Raw genomic sequence first — 12,229 nt, forward strand, 5'->3', positions numbered from 1 at the left:
GGTTACCTTCCAATCAGGGGAGGAGGCGTTTCCCGCAGCAGCCAATGCGAGAAGGGGCGGCAGCCATGACGACGAAGATGTCGGACCTCTGAGGAGAATTAATGTTCCTTCCCTGAGTTTACTACGAGTCAAGTCAGTTTAAGGGCCCTTCCACATAGCCATATAACCCAGAATAAAAAGGTAAAGGTTTCCCCTGACGTTAAGTCCAGTCGTGACCGACTCTGGGGGTTTTGGTGCTCATCTCCATTTCTAAGCCGAAGAGCCGGCGTTGTCCGTAGACACCTCCAAGGCATGACTGCATGGAGCGCCGTTACCTTCCCGCCGGAGCGGTACCTATTGACCTACTCACATTTGCATGTTTTCGCACTGCTAGGTTGACAAAAGCTAGGGCTAACAGCGGGCGCTCATTCCGCTCCCGGGATTTGAACCTGGGACCTTTTGGTCCGCAAGTTCAGCAGCTCAGCGCTTTAACACACTGTGCCACCAGGGGCCCCTAACCCAAAATATCAAAGTAAAAAATCCCATAGTCTTTGAACTGGGTTATCTGAGTCCACACTGCCATATATTCCATTTCCAAGCAGATAATGTGGGATTTTATTCAGCTGTGTGGAAAGGACTTGACACCGCTGTCAGCCTCAATGATATGAAACCCTGGGAGTCTGAGGGCTCTTCCACACAGCCATATAACCTAGAATATCATGGTAGATAGATAATCCACCATAATCTGCCTGGAACTGGATTATTGGAGTACACACTGCCATATAATCCAGTTCAGTGTGGATTTTATACAGCTGTGTGGAAGGAGCAACAGTGTTATACTAATAATAATACAATATAATAATATTAATTATATATTATATATTAAATGTAATATTACTAATAATATTACCATATAATTATATAGTACAATATAGTAATTTAATGCTTATATTGTGCTATGCTAATAATATATTGTATGTACATTTGATTTGTAAGCTGCTCTGAGTCCCCTTCAGGGTGAGAAGAGCGGGATATAAATGTAATAAATAATAATAATAATATAATTCAGACTATCTGCCTTGAACTGGATTATATGAGTCCACACTGCCATATAATCCAGTTCAAGGCAGATTTTATTCAGCTTCTTGGAAGGAGCCAGAGGCTTGAACTGCACTGCCATATAATCCAGATTAATTGATTTGAACCGGTTTTATGAGTCGACACTGCCATATAATCCAGTTCAGTGTGGATTATATACAGCTGTGTGGAAGGGGCCTGAGGCGGGAGCTACACTACCATATAATCCGGACTATCTACTTTGAACCTGATTATCTGACTCCAGTTCACACTGCCAGTTCAAAGCAGATAATCTGGATTTTATATGGCAGTGGAGAAGAGGTTTTAGGGCCTTTCCACACAGCCATATAACCCAGAATATCAAGGCAGAAAATCCCACAATACCTTCTTTGAACTTAATTATCTGAGTCCACACTGCCATATATTCCAGTTCAAGCAGATAATGTGGACTTTTATTCAGCTGTGTGGAAGGCCTTAAAGGCTACCGTGTTTCCCTGAAAATAAGACAGTGTCTTATATTAATTTTTGCTCCCAAAGATGCTCTAGGTCTTATTTTCAGGGGATGTCTTATTTTTCCATGAAGAATTCACATTTATTGTTGAACAAAAATTGAACATTTATTATATGCTGTAAAGTAGTTGTCATCATAATCCAGCATAACCAGACAAACTGTCAATCTTATCAAGAATTTCTTGTTACTACCAATATTTCTATGTACAACACTTTATGGTACGTACATTTACCGATCCTGCATGCTCGGGTGTTCTGTTCGGCAGGCATGCTTCCAAACAAAAACTTTGCTAGGTCTTACTTTCAGGGGAGGCCTTATATTTAGCAATTCAGCAAAACCTCTACTAGGTCTTATTTTCTGGGAATGTCTTATTTTAGGGGAAACAGGGTAGATCTACACTGCCCGTATATCCTGGGATCTGATTCCAGATTATCTGTTTATCCCAGTGTAGACTCATATAATCTAGTTCAAAGCAGAAGGATCAGATCCTGGAATACAGGGCAGTGAAGATCCAGAAAGAATATAAACTACTTTGGGAGAAAAGCGGGATCTAAATGACATAAATAAATGAATCCAACCCTCAACAATGTGTGCATCGCGCACTAGATGACATCCTACATGTTCCTTTAGCAATTGAATGAATATAATCAATGCATTATAAAGGAAGCATGTGCAAAATAGGATTGAAGTGATTTCAGTACTTAGATTAGTTAGAAAAAGGCAAATAATAGCATGCAGTACAAATAACAAGCCATAAGAGAATGTGACATTCCTGATTAGGTTATTGTTTTGAAACTAGAGCAGGGATAGAGAAGCTTAAATTTATAGAGCAGTAGTATGAAATCAGGGAGACATTGTGTGATTCATTTTTTATGCTGAAATCAGAGAAAAGTCATAAGACCTGCTGCAGAGTTACATAATAATTGATTAGGAACCATGAAATACCAAGCTCAGCTTTCATAGTTAAGGAGGACATCGCTCTACTTTTGGCTACAATTAGAAACTACTATTAGATTATACAATATTTTTACTAAGATACTGTATTAGAAGCTACATAAAGCTACCAATCCATCATTTAGCTTATGTTTACTTTGTCTGGACGCAGCTATTCATAGCTTCCTACAAAAATACTTATTTCTCCAGTTTTGTCTTCACTTTAAATAAAACTCATTTGATTAATTGACATACTGGCCTAAACGTGCATAAGGGTTAAGTTCTGGAATATAAAATAACCTTTGTGTGGTTTTTTTTAAATTATAGAAAGTGTAATTTCAGAAGAGGCAATGAAGAAATAGGCAGAAAGGGCTATTTTAAGGAAGTATTTTCCAATTCATCACACTAAGGCAATGGTTTTCCCCTGACATTGAGTCTAGTTGTGTCCAATTCTGGGAGTTGGTGCTCATTTCCATTTCTAAACCAAAGAGCCAGTGTTGTCCATAGACACCTCCAAGGTCACGTGGCCGGCATGACTGCATGGAGCGCTGTTATCTTCACGCTGTTATCTTCACCTATTGATCTCACATTTGCCTGTTTTCGAACTGCTAGGTTGGCAAAAGCAGGGGCTAACAACAGAAGCTCACCCCGCTCCCCGGATTCGAACTGCCGACCTTTCGGTCAGCAAGTTTAGCAGCTCAGCTGGACTCCTCATCACACTAAGGAAAATATATATTTGTGATGTTACAATATGGACATTTCTGTGCAGCCTTATTAAAAGCTAGATAATAAAGAAAGCTGATAGGAAGAGCATCCACTCCTTTGTTATGCACTGCTGGAGGAGAGTTCTGTGGATAATTGTGGATGGCCAAAATAACCAATAAAGCCATTGCTAGAATTAAGGATGACTAAACTGAGGCTATCTATCTATATAACAACAACAATAACAACAACAGCAACAACATAGCTCTATTACAACAGGTTCATTCCAGACAAACCCACTTCCCTTCTATCCCTCTCCAATTTATAATATACTGGACAAATAGTTCCGTCAAATCTCTTATATCCCTATTATTCAGTATTCCACTGCATATTATTATAATGGCATTTATCTAATTGTTAATCCAAAAATTCACTTGATCACTTGTTTAAATGTGCTATTTTTTATACATATAACTAACAAATGGTTTCAATGTAATGTCAAATAAGGCCCCTTCAACACTGCCATATAACCCAGATTATCAAAGCAGATAATCCACTTTATCTGCTTTGAACTGGATTATATGAGTCCAGTTCATAGCAGATAATATGGATTTTATATTGAAGTGTAGAAGGGGCCTAAGTCTTTTAGGCCCCTTTTACACTGCCATATAAAATCTCCTTTTGCTATTCTTTCTATGCTATTTTTTCTGATAGGGCTATATCACCTATTTTGGTTAACCAATTCTTTATTAATAAGTCAACTATTCTTTTCCAGGTTTTGACTATTTTTAGCCTTGCTGCACATAAGATACATGAGGTCTTTAATTGAAAAGAGGAAGACGATGTTACATATGGCCTGAATCACTGGGTTTTTGATGGGAGTCTCTCATTCACATAATCTCCATAAATCAAAGCCAGCCTAATGGCAAAGAATAACTCCTATTCACCAATTCTGTAAGTATATTTATTGAAAATATCCTTTTTAAAAATCTCAATAAAAGAAGACAATTGTTGATTAATTAAAAAGTGCCCATATTAAAGGCTGTAACAGGCCAAAGATATTTTAAATTGGTAACAGTTGGGTTTTAAGCATAGAGCAGGATACAAATGCAAAACAATGACAAAATACATTTGTTTTTTAAATACATGTGCAGAAACAACTTCAGATAGGCAACATAATTAATATCTCTTAAAATAATGACAGCCATTGCCAAACAAGCAGAATCTTCCATTCCTCATAATTTGTACTGCTGATATCCTGCAGTAAAATCAGTGTTCAGATTTTCAGATACTCTCATATCCACTGATTGGTTTTCTTCTGTAGATCACGCAGGTGACAAGCACAATGATAAATAATCCTACAAGACTGAGGGTCACGGTGATCGGTATCAGTTTCTTGTTTCTGTCAAGGGCACACATTTCCGCTACAATTGGGATAGTAAGACAAGGTGTTCAAGGCATAAATATCATAAGCTTTCAATAAAGTTATTTGCTCACCATTTTTAGAGTTCCCATTTAGCCAGTTTGAATTGTTCATTGGGTAAAATTAAAGATATTGTATAATAATTTGCAATTGTTTACAATTTTAACAAAGAACCCAAAACCCTGTTGATCTGGAGACACAAAGTGTATGATGTGTCATTAAGTTGTGTCCACTTCCAGATCAGGCAATTGTTTAGAAAACTGAATTTTCTGTAATGAGGATACAACAGAGCTACATTTCAAAAGCAACTTCAGTGGGAACAAGGCTACTTCTCTGTTTTTAGAAGCAATATTTGCTAAATACTTTTTAAATTTTAAATACATTTTAAAAGTTTTGTGCCATTTTTTAGTCCCATCACTCAAAAAGTAACAGAAAGCAATGAGCAATCTAACAATGAATATGTAATGATACTTTTAAATTACTTGAAATTACTTTCATATTATAGAACAAGTAACAGAAATTAATCACTTTTTAAAATCAATTTTACACAAGCTTTCAAAGTGGGACTATCAAGAGAAATCATGTTTCCCATTCTACATATTCAGCACAATTTACAACTGGCTACTGCATTTACTTTCACAACAGTTGCTTTCCATATGTAGTTTAACTACAAGTCCTGTCATATCACAAGAGAAATCCCCAATTTGGACACCATGGTGGTACTGACCTGTCCCAAACGTATCACCAATATCATCGAAGGCTTGAAGCTGAGAATTCTCAACCAGCAGCTGAAGATCCTCAGACATGTCCAAAGTTTGTGGGCTGGCACATTTAAAGCAATTCCCCACTTGAACGGAGAAAAGCTTATCACTTTTCATTCCAACGTATGGAACACCTGAAGCATATGATAAACAAAATTGCCAGATTGTTTTGCTGTAGGACTTGTTTCCTTAGCTAACAGCCAAGTTGGCACATGCTTGAGCTGCAGTCCTATACTGTTCCTTTCTGCTAGGCATGAGCAAACTTGGGCCCTCCAGGTGTTTTGAACTTCAACTTCCACAATTCCTAAGAGCTGGTAGGCTGTTAGGAATTGTGGGAGCTGAAGTCCAAAACACCTGGCAGGCTGATGTTTGCCCATGCCTGCTCTGTACCCTGTGCCATTAGACTCGCACTTTCAGGAATGAACTTGAGGCAGTCCTTAAACCTTAAAAAGGATGACACCTACCTTCAGAAGGTACTGTTAAAGTGGCTTCAACCAAACTGACATAATATTCCTCTCCATTCTGTACATTAAAAAGACAGAAAGACAGACAGACAGAAAAAAGATATCTAATTACATCAGGCCTTTGGTATCCACTGGACCCTTGTGGATACTCAAATCCATGGATGGTAAGCTCCATTACATACAATAGTATAATAAAATAGTGCTCCTTATATAAAACAGCAAATTCAAGCATTATTTTTGGATTTGAAAAATGGTTTCAAATTCTGGATGATGGAATCTGTGGATAGGGAGGAAAAACTGTATTTATTTATTTATTTATTTGAAGTCCTGTTTTTTTCGTAGTGATGGACCCAGAGTGACTTATAACTTTTGTTCTAGAAATCAGTCATTATAACTCGAAATAATACTTTTTAAAAGCAATAATATTAAAAGCAAATAATTTAACTATTATTACTATTTACATTTGCTACATAAATTTGCTATGACCAACCACATATGTAGACAGTTAAATGGAAACTGATTTTTTGGGGGGAGAGGGATACATATTTTTCTTTAAGACACAGAAGGGATATTGTTTATACCCAAGTTGCTGTCTGTTGTTCATGGAAGATCAAAGTATTTGAATGGTATGAATGATAGGGAAGTAAGATGAACTCATCTACAGGAGTTCTCGTTGTATATGATACAGAGCACCACTACTTTCTTTTTACTTTTTTGTCTAAGATATGGAATTGCAAAGGGCCAGCATTGTTTCTGTTTGGGTTTCTTGATCTGGATAAATAATCTAAACAGCATTTTTCAGGAACTTCCTAGTACATGACATTCCCTAATGTAACATAAGGTAAAGGTAAAGGTTTTCCCCTGACATTAAATCTAGTCATGTCTGACTCTGGGGGTCAGTGCTCATCTCAATTTCTAAGCTGAAGAGCCGTCATTGTCCATAGACACCTCCAAGTTTATGTGGCCAGCTTGACTGCATGGAGCACCGTACTTTCCTGCCGGAGCGGTGCCTAATGATCTACATACATTTGCATATTTTTGAACTGCTAGGTTGGCAGAAGCTGGGGCTAACAGCAGGAGCCCTGGATTCGAACCACCCACCTTTCAGACAGCAAGTTCAGCAGTTCAGCGGTTTAACTCGCTGCGCCATCAGGGGAACATGATATTATGAACATAATAGTCATAATATTAACTATGAAAGATCAGTTAGATACCTTTTATCTGGTCGGTAACCATTCACCATGCTATAAATATAACCTGAAATCTAACATTCTCCAAAACATGAAATGGCTAAGACGCCTTTGCTTTCTGATGCTTTAGTGTATACATACTCAGTTTCATGTGCAGAATTATTACAAATATTATGTGTAACATTATCTATAGGCTATGTATATGGTACATATGAAACATAAATGAATGTCATGTTTAGACTTGGATCCCATCTCTAAGATAGTTCAGGTACATACATGATACTCAACCTGTAATTTGATTCCATTTTAAATGCCATGGATTCATTTGATGGAATACTGGGCTTTATAGCCGGAAGGATGGAAGAAACCATGACTGATAAACCTGCACCAAACTGCTTTAACTGTATAGTGTGGATATTGTAATTAGCCACCTTTCATTAAATAATTATTTTGTTGTATAACTTTTCTTTACTCAACAGAAAGACAACAAGGAGTTACTGTGTCTATTATGTTGCTTCTAGTGAATATACACCAAGCCCCTGAGTTTCCGTCAGGCAAACATACATATATTTCAAAGAGCACTTTCAGTATGGCAGTTGGACATTGACTTTATCTCACAATAACTGCTTTGTTCTTGAAGCATGAGGGCAAGGCTTAGCAAACTCAAAATTTTACTTCTGCATCTTCTCTGCAGCCACTTTATATGACTCTCAACTGCACAAGAGTTAACTGAGGATCAAACTTCAGTTAAACACTATCGCTCTTTTAAGAGTAAGAACAAATAACCAAAGTAAACATGTGAAACTTGAGTCTTTATTTGAAAAGTAAGGTGCTGGATAGTGTGGCCATCATGGAAAGCAAGTCAAGGGTCCTTTCCATAAAATACTTGTTTGTGCTATGTACATTTTCTCTCCCATTTCTTGAGGAAATGTACACAGCCGCTATCACATGCCACTTTGCTCTGCCATTGTTCAGTAATGTGTATTTGTTGTAAGTATATCACATTTAAAACTACATTTAATCACTCAAATCCTGTCACTCAGAGTCATATCTGTAGCCTGTTGTCATGCAGAAAGTGAGATATACATATTTTTAAATAAATAAACAAAGCCATGGGCCTGGCACCCAACCATGGGTCAAAAGTCTCACAGATGACGTCAAATCAAAATGTTAATCTTTATTTAGATAGGATTTCAAATATTTCCTTGGAACCCCACATAATATGCTTACTTTGTGAAAGGTAAAGCTAATGAAACCATCCTGGAAAGAGATTTTCAGCACTGATAGCAAAGCTCCGCATATTCCAGTTGTTTGAGTGGCATTTGGATCAATGTTAAAATATTCCATTTGGTTCTGTGAAAGAAGAATGAAGCAAGGACGTTAATTCCAACAGAGTATATATCATTCCATTTTCTCAACAACAGCAAAAAGAATGACAAAATTAATCTAACATCATCTAGGTATCTGGTGCTTGACATATCATAGTTATGGCAGGTTTTTACCCCAAAATAGAAAAGGGGATTAAGAAACTGAAACTGGGAAAAGTAAGGGAAGAATATGTCACCATTCAGATTACATTTATTTTATCTTAATTGTAGGAAGATTATAGGAATTAGATTATCAAAGGAAAAATAGAAGTTAGGAGATAGAAGGAGGTTTTTTGGATGGGTCGTACTCAAGACTTTCAAGAAAATTATAACAATTGTGGGCTACAAAAGGAATTGGGTGAAGTAATTTCAAGAAGTAAGAAGGCTTAGAGGTTGAGAGTGGTGGATTGTGAAAAGTATGGATTAGGATATAGGATATAGGGGATATATATATATATATATATATATATATATATATATATATATATATATATAAAATAAATAAGAGAGAGAGGGGAGAGAGAGAGAGAGCAAGAACATGAAGTGTTTGTGGGTATGAGCACATATTTTTGAAGGATCTAGGAATGAGCAGGAAGCCAGGGTAAACATTTAGGATGTACTCAACTTCTTAGTTCTGTAATGGTGGCCTATAAGAAGTGTTTCCATTCTAAGTATGTTTACTTAGAAATCACACTCTTCCAAGACACTTGCTTTCAGTGATATGGTTAGGATGGCCATATGCCCTACTATGGAGAGGACGGTCCTCTGTTTAAAGGGTTGTCCAATCCTAAGATCTTGATCCAGGATGCATCAACACTATAGAGTTAATGCAGTGTGATATCACTTTAATTGTCATGGATCAATTCTATGGAATCCTGGAAGCTGTAGATTGGTGGGACACCATCAGTCTTTGACAAAGAAGACCAAAGAGATGGTAAAATTATGACTCCCATGATTCAATAGCATGATGCACTAATTCTGTAGTGTAAATTCACCACTAGATTTGTTGTGATACATATTTGTCTGTTACTGACTATGTTTCTAGGGTAGCTTTTAAATCTTGTCTTAAAATTCCCAATATTAATCAAATTGATTTTGTCTGCACTTGGGTCTAAAAACATTGAAATGTTGAAAAATTGGAGATATGCTAATCAGTAGAACTTAAATTGATTTACCAAAACTTGAATCATCAACACTTGATTCACAAGTTCTATTCTAGCAGGGGCCATGAAATCCCAATTGTGCTAGTCAGAACCAGGCCTCCAGATAGTACTGTTCTGAGTTGGGAGTGAGATGTTAGGCAGCGAATACAGTCCTTAGAGCAGGCATGGGAAAACTTCAGCCCTCCAGGAGTTTTGGACTTCAACTCCCACAATTCCTAACAGGCTACTGACTCTTAGGAATAATGGGAGTTGAAGTCCAAAACACCTGGAAAGCCAAATTTGCCCATGCCTGCCTTAGAGGATTTCAGGAGCAGAATACTGGCAAACCACCACAGTTACACATTTCTGCTTTGGAACAAGCAATGAAAGCAACACAGAAGAAAAGGAAGGGTGGTAAAAAGGTATAACCTACTGTATTTCTGTTTTTAGCTATCAGGGTCAAGCCCATCAATGCTTTGATGCAATTTGCAGTTCCATTAAGAACCCTATATGTCCCAGTTGCAGCTGGAGAGAGCTTTGGAGCAAGTGTTGGACCAACTGGAGTTGTTGGCTTTGGAGCAGTGGACACAACTGATGTTATATTCTTGTGGACAATGCCAGTTGTTCTTTTTGTTGCGGATTGTGTGGTATAGATGTGACCTGTTTCAGACACAGTCTTATTTGTATTTGCCATAACTACTGGTTGGATAAGAGTTGCAGTCTTCTGAACTTTTGGAGAGCCAGCTTGCAAAGTTGTCATCTCAGTAGCTAATGTTTTTCTATTTTCTGTATGACTTCTGATCCGATCCAACAATGGCTCAGTTTGCCTTCCTGCCCCTCTGGCAACATCAGTAGTTTTCACCACTGTATATACTATATGCTGACCAGTTGGTTTTGCACTCATCATCTTGGGATCAACAGTTGTTTTTTCCTGTGTGTGGTCTGTAATTTTGTCAGCTGATGATGGCATTGGTTTGTCTGTTATCACTTTTTCTTTCTGAATTGAATATGCTTCTTGGTTAGCCGGTTGTGCAATTCCATGAACAAACCGTGTGAAGGAAGCTTCTACCTTACTTTGTGGAGGAGTGGTGAAAAGATGGTTAGAAAGAAACAGCAAGGAGTTAAATGGCTGAGTTGCCTTGGCTTTGCTCCCATTATTCAGCATTTCCCCACAGCAGAACAGTACTGCAAAACAGCAGAAAATTGGTTTAAATTGTATTTCTGTAATTGTACTGGGGAAAAACCCTGATCTTGGGTGGCTTTACACTGTAGAATTAATGCAGTTTGACACCACTTTAACCACCATGGCTCAATATTATAGAATCATGGCAGTTGAAGTTTGGTAAGGCACTAACACTATTTGGCAGAGAAGGCTAAAGACCTTATAAAACTATCACAAAGTTATCACAAAACCTCATGAAGGAAGGATGGGTCAGAAGTAGTCAGAAAAATTTAAGACTACATCCCCAGAATGCCCCAGCCATCCTCACCAGTTCTGGGAATTGTTGTTCAAAAATAAATTTCTCCAAGCTTTAGGGGATTTCTGGCTAAAACTAATGTCTCAAAGTCTTGTTGGATGTCATCATCAAATTGATGGTCCCCATATCAAGAGTTCCTTTCATAGCTGTATAATCTAGGGATATCCAGGGTGTTTAGACTTCTTTGTAACAACAATCTATACCTTTTTAGCACTTTAATTACAGAGCAATTAACATAACAAAAAGACTAGAAACTTGGTTATTGCAAGCTGCTAATGCCTGCCAAAACATACACTGGTAATACAGTATACACTCCTTAATACATCCTGACAATTGCTCAGATCTCTCTACTCACCATTGGCTGTGATTAGAAGAAATTCCACAAATAGATTCTTCCATATCATGGTGAATTGAGACCAGAGGCTAAGAAACAGTCTAGAGACACTGTAAAAATGAAAATAACAATTGTGACAGAAGACTAAGGGACTTTGGCACCCTCTTCAGTTGTTAAGGTGCTGCAGGAATCCTTGAAGGCTGTGTCCCAATAGACTTGCCCTTTTGCCAGACAAGAAGTTTGCTGTTCCCTCCTGAAGTGCTCTGAGCAAAGGGGAAGCACAGCTGAAGAGCTGCAACATTGAGAGCTGGGAGGGCAGCCCATAAGTCACATGCAAAACAGCAAAGGGAGTGGGTGAGCGAGACACCCTTAAACCATGTGAACAAGTGTAAAATTTGTTGGAGGAACTGAAAATGAATTCATAGCGTGGATGTCTTGTCCAGAGTGTTTGAGATCTTTTTGCTCCCAAAGCTCTGGCAACCAATCCATTTATTCTCCCAGGTGGTGATCCAACCCATCCAGGTTAGCTGTGTCCATCCTATTGACAGAAAATTGCAAAATATTTCCTTAACTCCCTTGAAGGCCATTACAATAGGCAGGACGCGTGTACCAGATTGGGAGCGTCGCCTCTTTCACCTTTTCCACATAGTCATGAGAAACAAGAGCCTCTTTGTTTGATTAAAGGTAATTTCTCCTTATGAGTATAGAGAAGGCCTAAGATTCCACAGTAATTTGGAGAAAGCTTCTCTGAGTTGTTACAAGCACTTGTAGCAGGCCACTGTTGATAAACTGCTGCAGTAAAAAAAGTATTTTCTTTGAAGAGGACTTTAACTGAGCAGCTGCTCAGTTTAAAGATCATGAACCGTGC

The 12,229-nt window shown here is 37.9% G+C and overlaps 1 protein-coding gene and 1 long non-coding RNA gene across 2 annotated transcripts; one reads left to right on the forward strand and one right to left on the reverse strand.

The window, feature by feature from the left end:
• Positions 1–37: 37 nt before the first annotated feature.
• On the forward strand, positions 38–4,720 carry LOC134297908 (uncharacterized). The gene is made up of 2 exons (XR_010004882.1): positions 38–180; positions 3,978–4,720. It is a non-coding gene; the product is annotated as an uncharacterized LOC134297908 (long non-coding RNA).
• Positions 4,149–11,653, reverse strand: lamp3 (lysosomal associated membrane protein 3). The gene is made up of 6 exons (XM_003218098.4): positions 11,383–11,653; positions 9,983–10,734; positions 8,271–8,393; positions 5,851–5,908; positions 5,353–5,520; positions 4,149–4,626 (listed from the first exon to the last, which is right to left on the reverse strand). The coding sequence occupies exons 1-6, from the start codon at positions 11,429–11,431 to the stop codon at positions 4,487–4,489; spliced, it is 1,290 nt and encodes a 429-aa protein (XP_003218146.1). The 5' UTR covers positions 11,432–11,653; the 3' UTR covers positions 4,149–4,486.
• Between the last annotated feature and the right edge of the window lie 576 nt (positions 11,654–12,229).

The sequence above is a fragment of the Anolis carolinensis genome, chromosome 3, assembly GCF_035594765.1.
Source record: "Anolis carolinensis isolate JA03-04 chromosome 3, rAnoCar3.1.pri, whole genome shotgun sequence".
Classification (NCBI taxonomy): Eukaryota; Metazoa; Chordata; class Lepidosauria; order Squamata; family Dactyloidae; genus Anolis; species Anolis carolinensis.